The following is a 19,654-nucleotide window of genomic DNA, read 5'->3' on the forward strand; positions in this document are numbered from 1 at the left end:
TTGTGTGGTTTTTCATGTATGATTTGTACCTGTATGTCTTTCCCTATGTGTAATAACTTCCATTTTTTATGGTGATACATTGTTTCCACTATTACCTGACACTTTTGATTAGTAAAGCCAGTTTTTCTGCACTAGGCAGAGTACAGCTACCTCAGGACTGTCAGATTCGACTCTCTCTGGTTGCTTCCCCTCCCACTTAGCTTTACACCGCTTGTACACATTACTGCATGAGGTGTGCCTCTATTTGAAAACTCAGATTCTTTTGGCCCTAACAAATCTGTTTTAAGTTCTTTTTTTTCCTGTGTGTTTCACTGTATTTTATAATTGAATGAATTTGCATTAACTTAATTGAGAGGTTTTGGTTTGGTTTGGGGTGGGGTGGGTTGGACAAAAGATGTAAATGTTACCGTTTACTGGGTTCAGGTCAGAGACAAAGGAGTAGAAAATTAAACAAGCAAGGGTTTAGGTGTTGCATTCAAAACATGAATTTTACAATGCAAAACCAAAATGTTTCATGCTACCTTTTTTTCTACTTTTAAGAAAATGCACTCATGAACCATTTGAATTAAAAAGTGTGTCTTCATTTTACTAGCTGGTCTGTTCCTTCCTACAGTGCAACACGGCAAGTTTTAGGAGCAATTATACTTGAATAAATGAAATTAATGTACAGAGATTTAGTTACATAGCTGAGCACAAGATTGACCGCTGGGAGGGGTTTCCTTGTGAAGCCGCCTCTAGTTCGGCCCTCACCAGCCAGTCTGGTAAAACGGCCTGTATATTTGTACACATACCCGAACGGTACAAAGTAATTTTTTTTTTGTTTTGTTTTCTTCTTTTTTTAAACAAAGCTTTTTGTCATTTAGGTGTCTATCGCGTTACACTAATTCTTGCTTGCTGAAATGGATGCATGTCCCTGACTATGCCTTTGGTGTGGAATTGTCAGGTATTTTAATGAACAACCATTCACATTCCCTTAAAGGCCCATTCACACCAATAACGATAACTGTATTAATGTCCACACCAGCGGACGATATCTATTTATTCAAGCGCGCTGCAGGTTTTATTGCCTGCCGCTTTAAAGCAGGACTAAGTAACTTTTTTTACATTCATAAATAGTTTTCTAAGTCCTTACGATTGTTAAATGACTTGTGGTGTGTTTGAGGCGAGCACTAACCCCCTCTGGCACGTCTACGCCAGAAAACAGCACTTGCAAGTTGAGCTTCGCCGACCCGACACAATCTCACCTCATGTTCACGTTCACGCGAGAGTGACAAAATGCTTTACGGTAATTCAAAAACAATGTATGTATTATGACTTTATAAGACAATTTCGAAAATTACCCACCTCCATCGAGATTTCTTGTACTGTATTTAAAAAAAAAAATTACTGCGCTGGTGAGCGTTAGTCGTTGTAGTCCAGAGCTGCGCTTGGAGTATTTACAACCGTGTGATTCACTGAAGGAACCTGTAGGGGGAGCTTCGCAAATCTTACGGCGTTCCGCTTTAAATGCTCGTGCGCTTTGAACCAGGATATATTCTGATTGGCTGTTTTTTTTGTTTTTTTTTTCTTAATCGCCCCTCAGCTGAAAAAAAAAATGATTTCAACGATATCGTTTCTCGCTGCCATTATCGTTATAGTTGTGGTGTCGACTATGCTATTCTTTTATATCTAGAACGACTTTTCGAACTATATCCTTATCTAGTTATTGTTCTTTGTGTAAACAGGCCTTTATTACCATTCAGTGGACTTCCATTTAAGAAAGTGTCATTGCCGCTACACATTCCTCCACTCCTTTTCACCACACATTACAACAATATCCAGAAGCCTCAAGTTTTTCTGACAATGGACCAACCCTGCTATGTAACTCTGTTAAATTCCTTCTACGACTACTGCGGCTGTTTATAGCTGTACTTAACACATTGCCATATCAGCTTGAGTACATTCCACTGCAATATATGATGTGTTTAAGAAGTAATATATCGTAAAGACTTGGTCAAATTACTTTTAAGCGTGATTGTTTCCTTTACCCCATATAATTTTAGCCTTGTTTCTGAATGAAATGAATTCATTAGTTTTTATTAGAATGGTCCGTACACTGTGGTCTGACTTGCTCAGGAACTGAACTTGGATGTTGGCATAAATAAGAATCAAATGAAAACACTATTGCCATCAGAATTTGTTTTGGGTTTTTTTAGTAAATGTTGCCTTGTGTATCAATTAATCATACTGACAATTATTCACACCTTATACTTGGTTCTATGCTAAATATTTATTTAATAGTGCACTTTAGCATTTCCATTTCATTCTAAAACAATAATCTTTTTTTTTAATTTCTTTCTTTTGTCAGTTAATGCTCAGTAGAATCTGCCTCTGCTTGTGTTGGGAAACCTCAGGCTTCTGTGTTGTGCATGTCTGTTTTGAGTGGCTTCATTTTGCTGAAAATCAGAACCTGCATGTTGAGAAAATGGCCACCATTGCGCTGCAGATCACATGTAAGAGTGGAATCAATAATAAAAACTCAATAATAACGAATAAATGACAGAGAATTGAGAATAATAAGTGTGTATGGAAGCAAGCAGCAGCAGCGTCAGTTTTCTACCATGCATGACAATGTCCACCATTGCCTAATGCTGATGCAAGGAGAGTTTGCTGCAGTTTTTCTGTGTAAATTGTCATAGTTTTATATACATGTATTATATAGTATAATGCATGCTTTCAGTTGTAATTAGCCAAATAATTTGATCTATATTTATATAGCAACTTGCTGTGTACATTGCTGCTAAATGGTATGATATGATTAAACACATCATTTTACAAATAAACTCTGCAGTTAATTTTACCAATGCTGACATTCATGTTTTTTGTCTCTCCATGTGTATCTGTTTGGTTTGGAAAAGCCATTTAATAAATTAAAAATTCAATAAATGATGGAGTAGGATTTTCTTTTACTATTCAGCAAATATGCAAATGACCTGATTCCAAATGACCTGATGACCTGCAACCATTCCAATGTGGCCAATATGTGATTTCTTGGCCCTAAAACAAATAATTCATTCATATGAGATGTCATACGTGTGTGTGTGTGTGTGTGTTTATTGAAAGTAGGCTATTTTGAGTCCTAAGCGGTCCCTTCGTCTGTAATTTCTAAGATTGAACACTTGAAGGCGTCAGAGACAAAATTTGGCGCTCGAATATGGTCCAATTACAATGACATCATCTTATTTTACATGTAAACACAGCTGCATCTTTTATGTAACCAGTGACCAAAATCTAATCGACAATAGCATACATTAAGCATTTCAAAACAGAATGCACATTTTATAGTGCCTGTGATAGAGACACGAAAGTTTTTAGTTTTGCAAATGTATGCACATATTGCATTATATGCTACTTCTGAAAAGGTCTGAATCTGTCTAATTTTCATCTATATGTAAAAAAAAAAAAAAAAAAAAAAAAAAAAATATATATATATATATATATATATATATATATATATATATATATATATATATATATATATATATATATAAATTACAAAAAGTGACAGCATGTCAAAGCAAGTTTACCTTCTTCTCTTACAGTTAAAAAGACTGCACGTGTATGTAAACACAACTCAGTTTCAGACTCAGACTGCTTTTGGCCTAAAAAGTTAGATTTTTAAACCACGCCACACATACTACAAGCTCCCTGACCTATGCGGTGAAGCAGTCTGTCGCTTTAAATCGAACCCATGCTGGGAGAGCTGTCAATCATATGTCGTAGTCCCGCCCCTTCCTGCAGCAGCAGCAGCAGCAGCAGCGGTGTCTCAGTGCTTTTCACACAGAGGCATTACGTACAGCAGACTCACCAAATCTGCACAGTCTAATTATCAGCGACAAAATGGGATAATCGTGAGCATCTTCAGAGAATTTCGTCAACTGGACCTAAACGACCAATCGAGGAGAGTGATTTTTTTATTTCCAATCTACACAGACGTAAGCACAAAGGGCTTTGGGGATAATGGTGAAAAAAAAGATATCACATTATGAACGCAGGGCAACAGGAGTACATCGTCACATACACGACCGGACCGTATAATTTGTTTATGGCGACCAGCTTAATTTTAAAAGCTTTCTAAGGAGTATATTGTCTATCCCGCGCGCTCTGGAGAACAGATGCTGTCATTGTGCTGGGGACCGAGATTTGTGCGCGTGATATTCTGCAAGTGGTCTCGTCGGAATGGTGAGCGAGATGAGAATGCGCGTGCCTTTATTGTTTCCGCGCGACATGCTCAATAACGGTCGTTCTTCTGTCGTTGAACAACTCGACAACGACGACAATTTTGGTACAGAAAGATTGAGACTTCAATTGGCAATTCCAGGGAAATCATGAACGATGTGTTTTGTAAACATTTGTATTAAGTGTTGTTAAAGAAATATCCTTTATTATGAACGGGCACTGCCGACTTTTCATACTTTCATCAGATTTGCTTTTCTTCGGCTAAATTCCACTTAGTTGGAGCTACTTGACCGTGTGTTTTTGACCAATTAGATTTTTTTCAACCTGAGAAAACACAATGGTGGAGCCTGTGGGTTTCATTGAAGCCTGGAAAGCACAGTTTCCAGAGTCTGAGCCTCCGAAGATGGAGCTAAGATCTGTTGGGGGAATCGAACAAGAACTAGAGAAGTGCAAAGCCTCCATAAGACGTTTGGAAATGGAGGTGAACAAAGAGCGCTTTCGGATGATCTACCTTCAGACGCTGCTTGCCAAGGAGAGAAAGAGCTATGACCGACAGAGATGGGGTTTCAGGAAGCCACCTCACATGACAGAAGGGGACCCACAAGCTGTTGGGGCAGAATCCCAGCATCTCCATGCGCAGGAGCATGGACAGCCAGAGCGCAGCAGGTTTCAGCCTGTGGGGGAGACCAGAGCGAAACCACGACCACCCCCTGCCAGAAAGTCAGCCTCCCATGGCGACGGATTGGAGCTTCAATCATCATTTGAGGCACACCAGGCAGGGCCGGTCAGTGAGACCGATGGGCTCTCACCATCCACACAGAGGGGCGGAGTCTCCCCTCGTAGGCCCCATCCACCCCCTGACAAGGATCTACCCTCGGATCCATCCCTGAAAGACAAGCCGGGCATGGGGCTTGGGGTGGCTGCATTACGTTCGAACTTTGAGAGGATCAAACGGGCCAACTCGCACTCAGCCAGCGATGGAAAATCAGGCCAGGAGAAACCGTTTTACACCAACGTTGAGTTTCATCATGACAGGGGCCTAGTAAAAGTCAATGACCGTGAGGTTTCGGACAAAATCAGCTCTCTTGGGAACCAAGCCATGCAGATGGAGCGCAAAAGGTCTCTTCATTCACTTCCGGGCAACCTTGCTACAGTCGCAGGTGATCTACGCACCAGGCCTGTCTATAGGGGGCGCTCTACTGAAAGCACCTGTGGATACGACGCCGAGTATGAAGACGGCGAGCCCAGTCCTCGGTACGGCACTGCGAGACCAAATGGGGCCAAACCACCACCGCCGCCATGGCAGCCATCAGATTTCCAGCCATATACTAGTGTTTACGTCGGAGGGATGATGTCAGGAGAAGGTGGTGACGGTAGGGTCACTATGAGAGACCATGGAGGAAGCGACGACCATCTTCTCACCTGGCCCAGGAGGTCGTACTCACCCGGAAGTTTCGAGGATGTGGGAGGCGGAGGAGGCGGCTACACGCCAGACTGCAGCTCCAACGAGAACCTGACGTCTAGTGAGGAAGACTTCTCCTCGGGACAGTCCAGTCATGTGTCGCCCAGCCCTACGACAGCCTACCGCCGCCCACTCAGAGAGAAGAGTCGCTCACCTTCTCAGAACTCCCAGAATTCTCAGCACTCGTTTGACAGCAGCAGCCCCCCTACACCGCAGACACAGAAACGGCACCGGCAGCAACATGTCGTGGTGTCCGAGGCCACCATTGTAGGCGTAAGGAAAACAGGACAAATCTGGCCCCACGATGGAGACTCTATTGCCTCCAGTCGGGCTTCCCATGACAACAGTTACCATGGAGATCTAGGTAAGTCATGATTATTATTACTTGTACATGCTGTTGTTGTTCCTTTTTCACAGGTGAAGGTGAAAAATGGTTGTTTCTGTAAGACTGTAAATGAGAAATGACATCACTGATGACATCATTGTTAATCCAGTACAGTGGATAGCAATTTGTAGCATGGCTGAATATTTGCAACTCAATGCTTTTGGCCAGACCCACTCTTCTTAATGAAAATGAGTGGGCGTCTTGTGTTTTTCTGCATGCTTGACTGGTCAACTTTTCTGTTTTATCTCCCTTTATATTTTGCTGTTCTTCCATTAAATCCCTCCTCTGTCAGTTTCTGCACTCCCCGTCCCAAGCTATTGTCTACTTTTGTTTCACGCTCTGCCTGTACCGGTCAGACACATTGGCGGCCGCTTGCTGCGGTTAGTTAATCCAGTCTGATGAGACTCGTATATAAGGAGTAATTAACTAAACAAGCTAATTTATGATGATGAGGTGAGGATGTGAGTTTTTTCTTCATTGTACAGGACAGGAGCTGAGTAGCTTTCACTCATGTCACATGCTGCTGCGGAAATCTCCCGAGCAGGACAAAGACCCATTTGATGAGTAAAAATGGTCATATCGATTACTTAGGGTTTTTTTTTGGTAGTGTATGTTAAGGCAGTGATTAATAGACCTTGTTGTTTTGTAAGGAAAAATAGCAAAAAATTGTTTGATTTCTGTGAGAGTTTCAATGGAGTGTGAAGTCAGTGGAGCTCACGTGATACATCTCCTGAGAGAGGAGTGTAGGCAAAAGAAGGAAAAGTGAGCAATTTCACTGTTCTGTGTTATTTGAGTCTGCCCATATACAGTGATATAATTTAAAAAAGTGTCAGAAATTGTTGCTGTTCTAAGAGAGTTTGACTTAGCTGGCTAAAATAGATAGGTTTTATTGAATATACAGAAATGCTTGTGATAGTCTCGAAAGCATCAATAAGGATGTGTTAAAAAGTAAAATTTATAGGAGTATAATTTTCAGCTCTTTGCAGTTGTTTGTAAAAGAAAACCGTAAACAAAAAACTTCTGGACAGTTTAAAAGAACAGCATTTATTTGAAATGGAAGTGTTTTGTAATATTAAATGTCATTACTTTATTTTTAATAATTTTAATGTGTCCTGTAATGCTGAATAAAAGTATACATTTTAGGGATGCACGATATATTGGACTAGAGATGCACGTTTTTTTTTTGGCCGATTCCAATTTTTTGTTAGTGAGATCGGCCGATACCGATTTTTGCCGAATCCAATTTTCTTTCTAAGAACTATAATTGACAACATATACAAACAAAAATCTACTTTTCTTCAATGCAGTTTTTTTTTTCATAAAAAAAAAAAAAAAAGAAGTAAAAGTCAGTAATAAAATATAAACAGCTCAAATAAATGCAATAGAATAAAGAGAGCTATGAAACTTAAGTTTTTTGGGTTAACTGGGTTTCTATTCAGCTAAGAAATACTAAAGAAATTAAAGTAATCAAATGTAAAATGACACATTCAGTATTATTTTACATTGGTTACCTTAATTTCCATAGCTGTCAACCCTCCCGTTTTTTCGGGTTTTCTCACGTATTTTAGCTCTTTTCCCACTGTCTTCCCGTTTTAGTATTTTCCCGTAAAATATCCCGTATTTTTACGCTCTGATTGTGTAAACTCAGAACACGCAACTATCTGTGTCTGAAGTGGCTTGCACGGGCTATGCACGTCTGCATGCGCCGAACACGTCTTTCCGCGCTCATGGAGTTTCTTTGAAAGGCTCGCAGGAAATGAAGTATATAAATTGTAATGGACATCGGGAGAAATGGGAACACGGGGGCACCGCGATGCGACCGCAAAGGGCACTTTCACTTTCACGATCAAAGTGCACGCCACTGATAAGCATTGTATTACAGTACAAATATCCTTTCGTGCGTCCTCCTCACTGGACGAGGCAATATCACTTTAGTTTCGCTTTCAGATACCTCTTTTATAGATGCCATCAATGCTTTTACCTTTCTAGATGTATTTACCAAAATCAAAACAGTCCATAAACTATAAATCCTCACGAAAACTTCAGTCAAGCCAGCTCACGCGTCAACCTGAGAGATCAGCCTCCAAATTTCTCGGTTTCTGAATGGACGGTTTGGCTTGATTGACAAACGTTAACGTTCGGGCATGATTTATATACCATTGACCTGTCCCAAAATGTTAGCACGCTTTGATCGATGGTCTGGAGATCACGTGTTTCTCCGTTCGAGAGCGCATTTCCGTTGATTGTTTACGAACGAAAGCTCACAGAAACGTGAAAATGAAAATGGTCTCATTTGAAAGAAAATATCCTAAGCTAAAAGATGATATAGTGTGACTGACTGAAGCAGCCCTTATCAAAAGTGCGGGGGTCCTGACCCCCTGTCCCCCGTGCCAACGGCGCGCCTGATAATCAGGAGCCAGAAGAGGGTTGTGAAAAAAAAAAAAATTCCCTTATTTTGAGGATTGATTCCGGGAAATCTCCCTTATTTCAAAGTCCCTTTAAGACAAGTCATTTCACTCGGCGGCCATCTTTGAAACGCCTCTCGGGCATCCTGGGCATCATGCCCTATCTCTTTGAATGGGGAAACATCAAATTCTCCAAAACTGTTCGCCAACCTTACGATTACATTTCATATTTGAAATCACCAATGAAATCTGACAACAGCTGTCTTAAATGTTTTATCCAAACGCTGGAACCAGGCTGGATCAAGCTAATGCGCATGCGCAGACCTAAATGCGAGTCTCTTCTGCCATGTTTCAGAGGCGGGTGCTTCTAATGGCTGCTGCAGTGACGCGATGACTTTACCAGTCCGCGATTGGCTCTTATTTAGAAGGCAGGACTTATTCCGCCATATTGCGCATTACACTTTCTCCCATTCAAAACAATACGAGTGACACGTCATGTGTTATTCTATAGTCTTTGCTTATTTTCAGTGTTCAATGTTGACAGCTATGAATTTCTGTAGTCTTTATTATAACTATTAATACAGATCAATTCTTACCATTAAAGTTATAAAACGTATTCAGTAAAGAGCTGAAATTGATTTTCTTTGTCTTTTGTTCTTTGATTAACATGTGACAGACAGCAGCAGGAATATTGGACTGCTGTCCCTTTAAGAGTTTATGAGACCCAATACTGAACATTACACACAACATGGGTTCACTTTCTTAGCTATTTAACGATTAAAAACTGACAGTGTTTGTCTGTGTACTCACCAAGATTGCCTGTGCTGCTGGTTTTGACATACTTGTGTATGTATTTGAAAGTTTGAGCGCAGGAAGGCGCTTATTTTGGTAACGTTACTTGTGAGTCTGTTTGACTTCTATCTCTGTTTGAGACTGAGCGTGGCTTGTTCGCTTCATATTGATCAGTGGAGCGCGCACTTTCGGTGTGAGCGCGAAACCTGCGGGAATGACTAAAATTATGCGCAGTAAACACTATTTAACCGGAGCGAATGAGGCGAGTGAGAGAGAGGAGGCGCCCGTGCGGGTGTGTGTCACTGACTTCACCCTCACCGTGACAGAGAAGAGAGTGGAACGCGCATTTGACGTTATCGCCTGTGCCGCTGGTAACAAAAAAGATCGGCTCGGAATCGGTAAGAAGTGAGACTGATCAATCGGTGCATCTCTATATTGGACACCATAACGGTATCGGCTGATATGTTTATTATTGTTTTCGGCCTGATAAGAAAATTCGTCCGATAACCAACTAACCAACAAGCAGGTGTCTTGAAGATTCAGCCAAAGACACAGATATCCACTAGTGTGACTCACCAGGCTGTTTTCAATGTTAGGCTGTCTTCATAAGCATACTTTGATCTGCAGTGTTTATCAGAATGACTACAGGCGAGGCGCTGTCATGCGGCACGTTTAACTTGAAAACCAAAAGCTTTGAGCTGATGAGGTGAATACTTTGGTGTGAAGCAGACAGACCCGGAGGGCATTGGCACGGCCCGTCCATTCAAATGCCAGGAAGATTTTCTTTGTGCAAAAGTGAGATAACACAGAGGGCGGATGAAGATGGATAGACACCAGCTGAGCACAGTCCAGTGTGCTCCAGGTCCTTTTGTCCTCAGACTGATACGAAAGTCGATGTGAATAACTTTGAAAGGCGTCTCACTTATTTTTAACAGTTAGCAAGCATAGCTTAGTGTAACCAGACGGCGTTGAAGTAAAAGTCTGTAGGTTTTAACCTGATGAAATGGCAAATGCTTTCCTACTTTAATATGCAATCAGTTATCTGCGAATCAATTTACATTTCGGCTTGAGATGATATGCACTTTCGTTCCTCTTAAACAGTGAATCAAGCTGGTGATGGTCAGAACAAAATCAATAGAGCGGCCATTCATCTAATGAAAAAAGCCCTCGCAGGCCTCACAGGTTAACATTAGCGTGACAGTATGCCACTTATCTTGCCAAGAAAGAGATGCTATCTCATATGATCCTGTCTGCCTTTTTTATTTTGTTTGACTTGCTGCTTAGAAACGTGATATTTTTAAAGGACACTGCCAAGAAGAGGAATGAAATCCAGTGGCCCAATACCATAGTGCTGTAAGAGAAAAGGGAGGCAGGAGGACGTCGTGTGGTGTGCTGAACTGCTGTCTCTCGCCTCAGTGGACATGTGGAGATGTGGGGGATGCTGAAACACAGATAGGAAAGGCTCTCATTGCATAATGGTGTGAACAGTCCCACTCATGCATGTGTGTGTATGCACATATTTTATGTTTGCATGCATTTCTTAGATCTTCAAGTCTTTATGATGAAAGAACATCCCTGAAGTAGATACATCTCATAGGCACCAGCCTAACCCTGTCATCCTTTTATTTTTGCAATTCAGAAGTATTTTAATAAAAAGCATTATTTCAGCACACAGAATCATCTGAGGTTTTTGCATCTCTTGTTTCCTCGTCCTCCCCAGGGGACCGTTCCCACAGTCAATGTCCCTCTTGTAAACAACAATTGTAATTGTTTCCCGATGGTCCTCTGGCGTTTTGAAGCAGGCATTCAGGAAGAAATGTCTTTCTGTGGTTTACAGATCAGTAGCAGCAGTGTCCTTTGGGGTGAAGAGCGAGTGAGTCACGGAGAGAACAAGAGGCAGGGGATGACTGAAAACATGAAGTTCTTAGACACATACCCAAGAAAACATCAGTGATTCATTAAAAGGACGAGGCTTAAGGCAGCTGATGTGCTCTGTGTGGAATATGGTTGCATAAGTCATGAATGACTTTTACAGTGAAGTTGGCATTTCAGGTAGTTGGAAGAGGACTGAGGGTTGTGTGGAAACTCTTGTAGTGCAAGGAAAATTGTGACGTTTTTCTCGCAGTTTGAATATGAACACAGTCTTTTGAATGTGTGGGAGGATTATGCTAAGAAGAATATTGTGAGTAAATATGTTGGTATATGAGTCATTCAGAATCAGATTACTACATTTTTCATTTACTAAAACTTGAGTCAGTTTTTTCACATATGATTTTGATTGACTAAGATGAGCGAGTTCATTAAAATCATTAGTTCAGAGTCAAACTACATTCACTGCCTGCATTCAAAATCGCATATTCTCTGAGTAGGTATTTGACCGTTCGCAAAAACCCGCCCTCTTTAGTTACTGTTGCTATGTCTGACAAGCCATGCCACTCTCACACCACACATCATGTTCTCACGCAATGAAAAATGTTACTTTTAATATGAAACAAGGTCTCAAATTTTGAGAAATTTAAACAAATACCATTTTGTGGCTCTTCAATGTGTCGTGACAGATCGCCTTAGTGCCTCAGTTCAAGCAGCTCGTGAACCAATCATCTCTTTCTACTTGTTCATTTATAGCATCAAATAAACATGAACGAACAATCAGATGGAATGTTGTTTCAACCGCGGAAAGATGTAAGTACACACCAACTCCACCGACGTTAATCTACTAACTCCCCTGACTGATTTGTCGGACAAAATGGCGGATTCGGCGCTATGATTGGTCAGATCGCCTGTCAATCAAACTCCTGGTGAAGGGTCAATTCATTGTCATGTGACCTGTCAGCATTACTTTTGTTGCTTCACTGCCATTCACAACTTACCCGTGGCCTCATGGGATAGTGCCCATTGGATGTGCATTGCGCACTTCAGAATCTTGCCGGAAGTAGTAGGTAATTCAGGTACATTTTTCCTATACTGTTTTATGAATACTATGAATTCAACATACTACTTTTTTCACCTACTATATAGTAGGGAAGCACACATATTTAGATCAACCATTGTTTTGTAAAGAACAGGTTCTTAAGTCTTTTGTTCAGCAATCAGACGACATTCATAGGGCTGCATGGTTTTGGTTCACTAAAAGGGGCTTGGTGTGCTCTTCTGCTGAAAAAAATTCCCATAATATATAAGATTTGTCATATGGTTCCATGAAAAGTGTTACCCTTGTCACATTTGAGGTTGAGAGAGAGGTGTGGACAGGAATTGAGGTGTGGGTTTAGCTCAGTGCTTGCATTGTCCAGCAGCACCGCGTTGAGGTCAGGCCATCCAGTCGCTTATTTTTAGACAGACACCCCAGATCCACAGAAGTGTGCTTTCTGGTGGCAAGTAAAAATTAAGAACAGATCGCATACTGAGTATGTGGAAACGATGACGGTGGTCTTCCCTCTGAAAATAGCTTGTTGTTTGATTTTTATTTCAGGCAACTCAGAATATCTGGGTAATCCTCGTGTCTCTGCTGGTAAGTTTTCGAATCTGCGCCAGATTTTGTGAATCCACAGTATTAGAGAAAGAAGATTTCTACTCTAAAGATAGCTGTTTGTTGTGTTTTTCTAAATAGAAATTGAAATGCAAGACTAGCAGAAAAAATAGCAAAGTATTTGTGGGGGGTATATTTGCGAAAAAATAACAGAAGTCGTGTTGTGAGAACATTGCATGTACTGTAAAGGACATGAGGAGGAAAACTGATTAATGCCAATGCAGCAAGGCTCTGCCTCCCAGCGTGTTAGGAAAGAGAGAATGAGAGCTTGTTGTTTGAGGACTTTCTGCCAAATAGCAGCAAAATTTTCACAACCCTCTTCTGGCTCCTGGTGAGGAATGAAAGGGGAAGAAGAAGGGGGGCAGTTTACTCAGCTAGTTATCAGTGGTGTTACCACTAAGTGAAAGTTAAACTGTGAGTAGAAAATATGAACATCCACATTATTTTTTTTAAGGTAAATCCTTCTTGTATTGCTTAAATAAGCTACAATTTAATCTTTGCAAGTACAAATCTTACTCACAGAAATAACTATTATGAGATTATTCTTTTCAGTGAATCAAAAACATACAGCATCATCTTTGTCTTATATTTGTTGCAGTTTTTATTTTTAAATGAATAGTTCAAAAGACAGGGCTCTAGACTCATTCTTCCCACTGGTTGCACAGGTGTGACTAACTTTCTCAGTTGGTTGCACCAGCTTACAATTTGGTTGCACCCTTTTTTATATTAAAGGATTAGTTCACTTTCGAATACAAATTTCCTGATAATTTATTCACCCCCATGTCATCCAAGATGTCCATGTCCTTCTTTCTTCAGTCGAATATAAATTAAGGTTTTTGATGAAAACATTCCAGGATAATTCTCCTTATAGTGGATTCAATTAGCCCTGTTCAACTTATGGAACGAACGTGGCGCCAGAAACGTCAGGAAAGTGTCCGTCTCATCAGAAGAATAAATGAGCATTGATAGTCTGGTGTAAGTGTCTTTTAAAGACAAATCAGTCCACACCTGTCTTTGGTGGACTGGCCAATACAGGCGTGAATCTTGAGTGGCCAAGTTCTTTTTCTACTTTTCACAGCCTAATCTCCATGTTTATGGTGGTCTCAGATATGGTACAGTGTTTTTTTTTTTTTTTTATCCCCAAAGGATGGTAACACTTTGATATGGGGAACACATATTCACTATCAACTATAACTTTTGCCTCAGTAAACCCTTAATTCACTGGTTGTTATTAATAGTTAGTAAGGTAGTCGTTGTAGTGGTTAAGTTTAGGTATTGGATAGGATTAAGGGATATAGCATAAGGTCATGCAGAATACGGCATTAATATATGAAGAGTTTAGTTCCAAAACGCTATAAATCTTTGCTATAAAATTGATTAATTTGAGTAAAAATTTGTTTTCTTTACCAATAAAGTGGCAAGATGAAAACCACTATTTTCTGTTTCAAACTTTCACATAGCATCTTGAGGTTATAATAACATTAAAAATTCAAATCCAGATTTTGATTTTCAAATATTTATTATAAACACTGATTCCCCCCCCCCCCCAAAATGCAATAAATCCATAGCATTTTTTTTTTTTTTTTTTTTTTTTTCCAAAATGCAATTAAAATGCATTTAATCAATTTAATCAATATACAATTATAAAATTATTTTTCATATTGAAACTGTTGAAAATACACAACAAAGTAAGTTGATCCACATCACAGCCTCTGAACTTGTTAATGCTAGGGCTGGGCGATATATCGCATGCAATTTTCACGCGCATTTCGTCAGTAAAGCCGGTTCCCTGATTACTGTGAAATCGCCATCACCTGCTTTCAAATGGAGCGCCATTTAATAGACAGAACCGTAGATCACTGACAAGCTACGCAATATCGAGTTCATTATCGCAGATGAATCACCTTTGAGAATGAACGCGATATTGCATAGCTTGTCAGTGAACTACGGCATGTTTTTTTAAATGGCGTTTATCGTGGAACCAAACTCTTCCAATGGTTTATAAGTACTAATAAACAACCAATATTAAAGCTAATAAGCAGCTAACTAAAAGTGAGAATTGTTCTCCATATTAAAGTGTTACCATAAAAATAATACAATGTGTTTTGTCTTAGCATACATCACTAATTAAGGCATAAAGAGAGGAACATTTTATAGACCGTTTTATATTTGCGCTTTAACACTGGTGTTTCATCATCTATGCGTTAACAGAGTTCATGTGCCAGCCAGGTACCAAAACAACCTAAACATTATGCACTCGCACCAATGCGACCGTGTGAAATTTTATCTCGCACATTGTCAAACTTCGGTCACTGTCTAGAGCCCTGAAAGAGTCTACACTAATTTCTGAAAGTCAGAGCCAGTTTACAGATTTTGGGCTGTCTGGAATATCACAGAAAATAGTGATGTATAATGGACACAGATTCCAGATTTGTTTTGATTTTTTTGGCTTCAGACTATGAATCCATCCAATCTGAGTCATGTAGCAATCATGTTTGATATTTTGAGCTGAGTTTAGAACACCGTTTTCAAGTCACGCATCTCCTAGCAATGAGAGGCGCATGTTTCTATACAAGTTAGTGTTCAAAATGACTTGAAAGTTTGTGTGTGATCATCAGTCGTTTTTTTAGTGTATGATGCCCAGTTTTTCCTCTGTAACCATTTACAAAGTCGGCAAGTGTATGATGCCTAAGATCTGATGAAAGATGATTTAAAATCTGTTTTAAAAGTCGTGTAGTGTATTCCAGCCTATAGTTGAAGTTAAATAAACTGCTGCAATGTTTAACATATCCAGTTTAATGGCTGCTAAGTGTCTGACCTAAGACTTTACACTTCAAGCGGCAGTTGGATTTGCTTAGTGACTGTACATTAAATTAAGGCACTCAATATTCTGCAGCAAAGCTTAATTTTGAGATGCTTCACTTGTAGTGTCATTAGGCATGTTATGAGCACAAATATAACATGGCATTACCGCCCACTCTAGCTGTTGATGTATGGGTGGTGTTGTAGCTGTAGATCAGGGGATAACAGGCGATGTGAGAGGTGTACGGCATTTGGCCAAGTTGATGCGCTAGGCCAGGCACAGATGGCCAAACCCCTGCAGAGTGTTTCCTGGTACAGGGCACTGCTCTGGCTGGCATGAGCTCTGTACAGGCCTGGGAACATGGAGTGGACAGTGACCCCACCCTCTGAGGAAGAGCTGCCTAACATCACCCCATAACCCTTCCACACTCCACCCTGAACGTGGCTTCGTCACCCTTTCCAGAGCATGCTCAAGTACGCGTGTGGGGTTTGAGCGTGTGTTGTGTCGCTGCATGTGCCAAGAGCTCGAACACAGGAGTTTTTGTCACCGCACAGATGCAGCCATTCCAAACGGACAGCACATGGAGGAAAAAAAAATCAAGGAAAAGCTGGCATTACAGAGGCCCACCCTGCACAGATTTACTGCCTATGTAAACTACGGCTGTTCTGTTTGCTGGCCTTTTCTGACAGCGGGACCATTGTGGCAATCACAGTTTACATCCAAGATGGGTGAGTCAGACAAGAGAAGGGTATTTAGATTAGCATAGGTGACTTCTGACGCGCTTCAGATTACGACTCAAATCCATGTTGTCATACAAACACAGCGCATAATCTCAAATCCTGTTTAAATCACGTCGAAGAGCAGTCATCCTAATCTGTGCTTCATTCATCATGTTGAATGCCTCATCCCTTTCATAAGACACCAAATGGCCCTTACAGAAACAAGCAAATGCTTCTTGGCTTGTTTACAGTCCATTTATGAAAATGGGCTTGTTTGCATTGTCAGTACCTTTTTGTTTTTGGCCTTCCTGAAAGTGCATTTTGTGGCATGACATAAATCAATCCTAATCCCCCCTCTGCTGATAAAACTAAGACATTCCAGATTGGTCTTTCTTGTGGTTTAATGAAGCATTCATTTATTTCAGCCAGAACTGCTCCCTCATGTAGTCTGGGCAGCTGCTTTGAATCTAGACCGCTTGCAGCCAATTATTACACTTGCACCTTTGTGATGTGCCTGTGGGTTTTCGAGCAAACAAGGGGGAAAACCAGGAAGAGATCAAAGCGTCGGCCCCCAAGGACGTTGGGGGTCCCCTCGTAACTGAATTATTTTAAAGAGCAAAGGGGAAACCCACGCCAAAGGTTGCTTTCGCCAAACAATCCCTGCAAAAAATGCAGGCTTTCTGTGTCGTTGATTTTGTTTCTTTATTTTTTCCTTCTTCCATTTAAAGTAAGGTATTAAAAGGGACAGTTGACCAAAAAATTTAAAATATGTCGTTATTTACCAACCCTTGTTTTTTTCTTCTGTGATGTTCGTTATATGGTCAAAACAGCTAAACATTTTTCTTATGTTCTTTTGTTGCATTAATTTTTTTTGGTGAACTATGCCTTTAATATCTGATTACATTTTGTCATCACATGCCACACGATTACTGCAGCTTTAACATCCTATATTATTTGTACCAGTGTTATTTTAGTAATTTTTATAGTTTTTATTAATTTTAGATTCTTTTATTTTCATTTTAGATTGTTTTAATAATGTCTTTGTGTAGGGCTGGGCGATATATTGAATGCTTTTGTCAACCGCATTTCGTCAGTAAAGCCGGTTCCCTGATTACCGCTAAATCGCCATCACCTGCTTTCAAATGGAGCGGCATTTAATAGACAGAGCCGTAGTTCACTGATAAGCCACGCAATATCGCAGATGTATCGCCTTCGATAATGAATGCGATATTGCGTGGCTTGTCAGTTAACTACTAATGAATCGTTTTCTGTGCACACTTATCTGAAGCACACGCATGCAGACAGCTGGCTGTCAGACGTCAAAAAAAGGAGTGGGTGGAATGAATTTTATCATTGTAGGGTGGTTGTGTTCACACACTGCCAACACACATTTATATACAAAACACTTTGTAAAAGTGGATTTAGCATAATAGGGGACCTTTAAAGGTAGGGTAGGTAATTTTTGGAGAGGCTAGCAATAGTGAGCTATAGCTTTAAAAGCATAAGATCCTACCCTCCCTTCAGAGCATCTCCAAAGCCACGCCTCCTCCAACACACATGAACATGTACAGCAGGGAGCAAACAAAAGTGTCACAAGAGACGGTGTTAAACTACCTCATGTTTCAAAGCACATAACTTTACAGTAATAATGAACATAAATACCGTAAAGGATTAGTTCACTTTAAAATTAAAATTACCCCAAGATTTACTCACCCTCATGCCATCCTCCTAGGTGTATACGACTTTCTTTCTGATGAACACAATTGAAGTTATATTAATAAATAATATATATAAAATGTTATTTTCATAAGTTGAATATGGAAGGCGGTCTGTTTTTTTTTTTTTTTTTTTTTCAGATTTATTTCAATTAACAAAATTTCATCTTTTAATAGTTTGTTTTAGCTTTTTAATAATGGTAACAACACTGATTCATACATGTGCTCTTCCATGCTTTGTTTGAAGTCTTTGTTTAAGAGGCACTACTGGACAATGTTCCATTAGCCTGTCTGACTGTAATAGGATCTGTCACCCTCGCCAGCCACACTCGCCCTTCTTCCATGCTTAGAATCAAGATTTTCTATTTTCTCTGGGCTTTACGATACTCTCTTCCATTCCCCAGCTGTCAAACTCAACTGTCAGACTATTCAATAGATGACAAAAAAAAAAACTAACAACAGTGTGGTCTGTACTCTAGGCAAGAAATGGATTGTGTATCATGACAGATCAAAAACACCGGTCCATTGAGGCTTATGTCAAAAACAATAAGTCTGGTTCCCATCACCACTCGACTGTAAAGGATTAGGTCATGGATGTGGCGAAGTGTTTTATGACTATAGCACCATAATAAGGCTGAAAGTGGTTTTAGAGGAAAGGGTTAATAGTCAGGTTATGCCAGAGTAAAGGATTAGACTAAGTGTTTTTCGCCAATGGTTAATGCAAACAATGTTTGATATTTAGCTGTGTCTACATGCCATTATGGCATGTCTTTAAAGTAACTGAATACTACTAACTGCAGCCAGTGACAACTCTAATTCAGCTGTACCATTATTGCAATCCTTTAAGTATAGACAGTGGTCATGGAATCAGTTTCAGTTAAAGTTGGCAGTAATTGTTAGCTGCGGTTATCAGTATGTGGCTGAACGGTGGATTGGCTTTAGTAGTAGACCGGAGGGGGGACGTGTGTTCAGAGGAGAGCGGCTGAACTGGGTTTGGCAGCACACTAGGGAATGTATTTGTATCTGGTCTCATTCTCTCTCAGTGCAGTGATATGAGAATACTGTACAGTGGCTTCAGGATTAATCTCAGCCTGCAGTTTATATAGTTATATGAGCATTTTCTTTCATATTTGTCCAATGACTAATGTATTTGAGTCATACCAAAAGATACTCAATAAATAGGCTATAGGGACCATATTGGCCATCGTTTAATATTAATGACTTTAGCGATCTGTATTGGATATATTGGCTAATATTGGATATTTAATTGTGCATGCTCATTTATGGCTATTTCTATCCTACATTTTTATTTTATTTATCATCTAATACTCAATGAAACTTGATCTTTTTAAATGTAATCTTTAGACGATTACAAGATGAATATCCGCATACTTTCTAATAATATATGTTGTGAATATGATGATTTAATACCCCTTTAAAATGTCATTGTTGATTTTATTGGTCTTTTTACACAAAATAATATAGAATTTTATTAGTAGCCATTTGTTGACCAAACTTTATTGCAATTATTGGACAAAATAGCATGCAGTCTTATATTATTAGTAATATGATATCAAAATAGATCCTGTTTACTTTCAAATACATCAAATTGACAACATTTTAATGTTT

At 39.8% G+C, this 19,654-nt stretch overlaps 2 protein-coding genes across 3 annotated transcripts in view; both read left to right on the forward strand.

Annotated features, from left to right (window-relative positions):
- atp2a2b (ATPase sarcoplasmic/endoplasmic reticulum Ca2+ transporting 2b) overlaps positions 1-2,893 on the forward strand; it is a 42,436-nt gene extending 39,543 nt beyond the window's left edge. The window contains exon 20 of the mRNA XM_067375036.1: positions 1-2,893. This exon is cut by the window's left edge and continues 970 nt beyond it. The gene's annotated coding sequence lies outside the window, so the exon portion shown is untranslated.
- A 938-nt stretch (positions 2,894-3,831) lies between these two features.
- Positions 3,832-19,654, forward strand: part of bcr (BCR activator of RhoGEF and GTPase) — a 69,411-nt gene continuing 53,588 nt past the window's right edge. For both annotated transcript variants that reach the window (XM_067375898.1, XM_067375899.1), the window contains exon 1: positions 3,832-6,044. In XM_067375898.1, coding sequence (XP_067231999.1) covers positions 4,556-6,044 — 1,489 coding nt within the window. In that variant the 5' untranslated portion in view covers positions 3,832-4,555. The remainder of the gene's footprint in view (positions 6,045-19,654) is intronic.

This window comes from Chanodichthys erythropterus, chromosome 22 (genome assembly GCF_024489055.1).
Source record: "Chanodichthys erythropterus isolate Z2021 chromosome 22, ASM2448905v1, whole genome shotgun sequence".
NCBI classification, from domain to species: Eukaryota; Metazoa; Chordata; class Actinopteri; order Cypriniformes; family Xenocyprididae; genus Chanodichthys; species Chanodichthys erythropterus.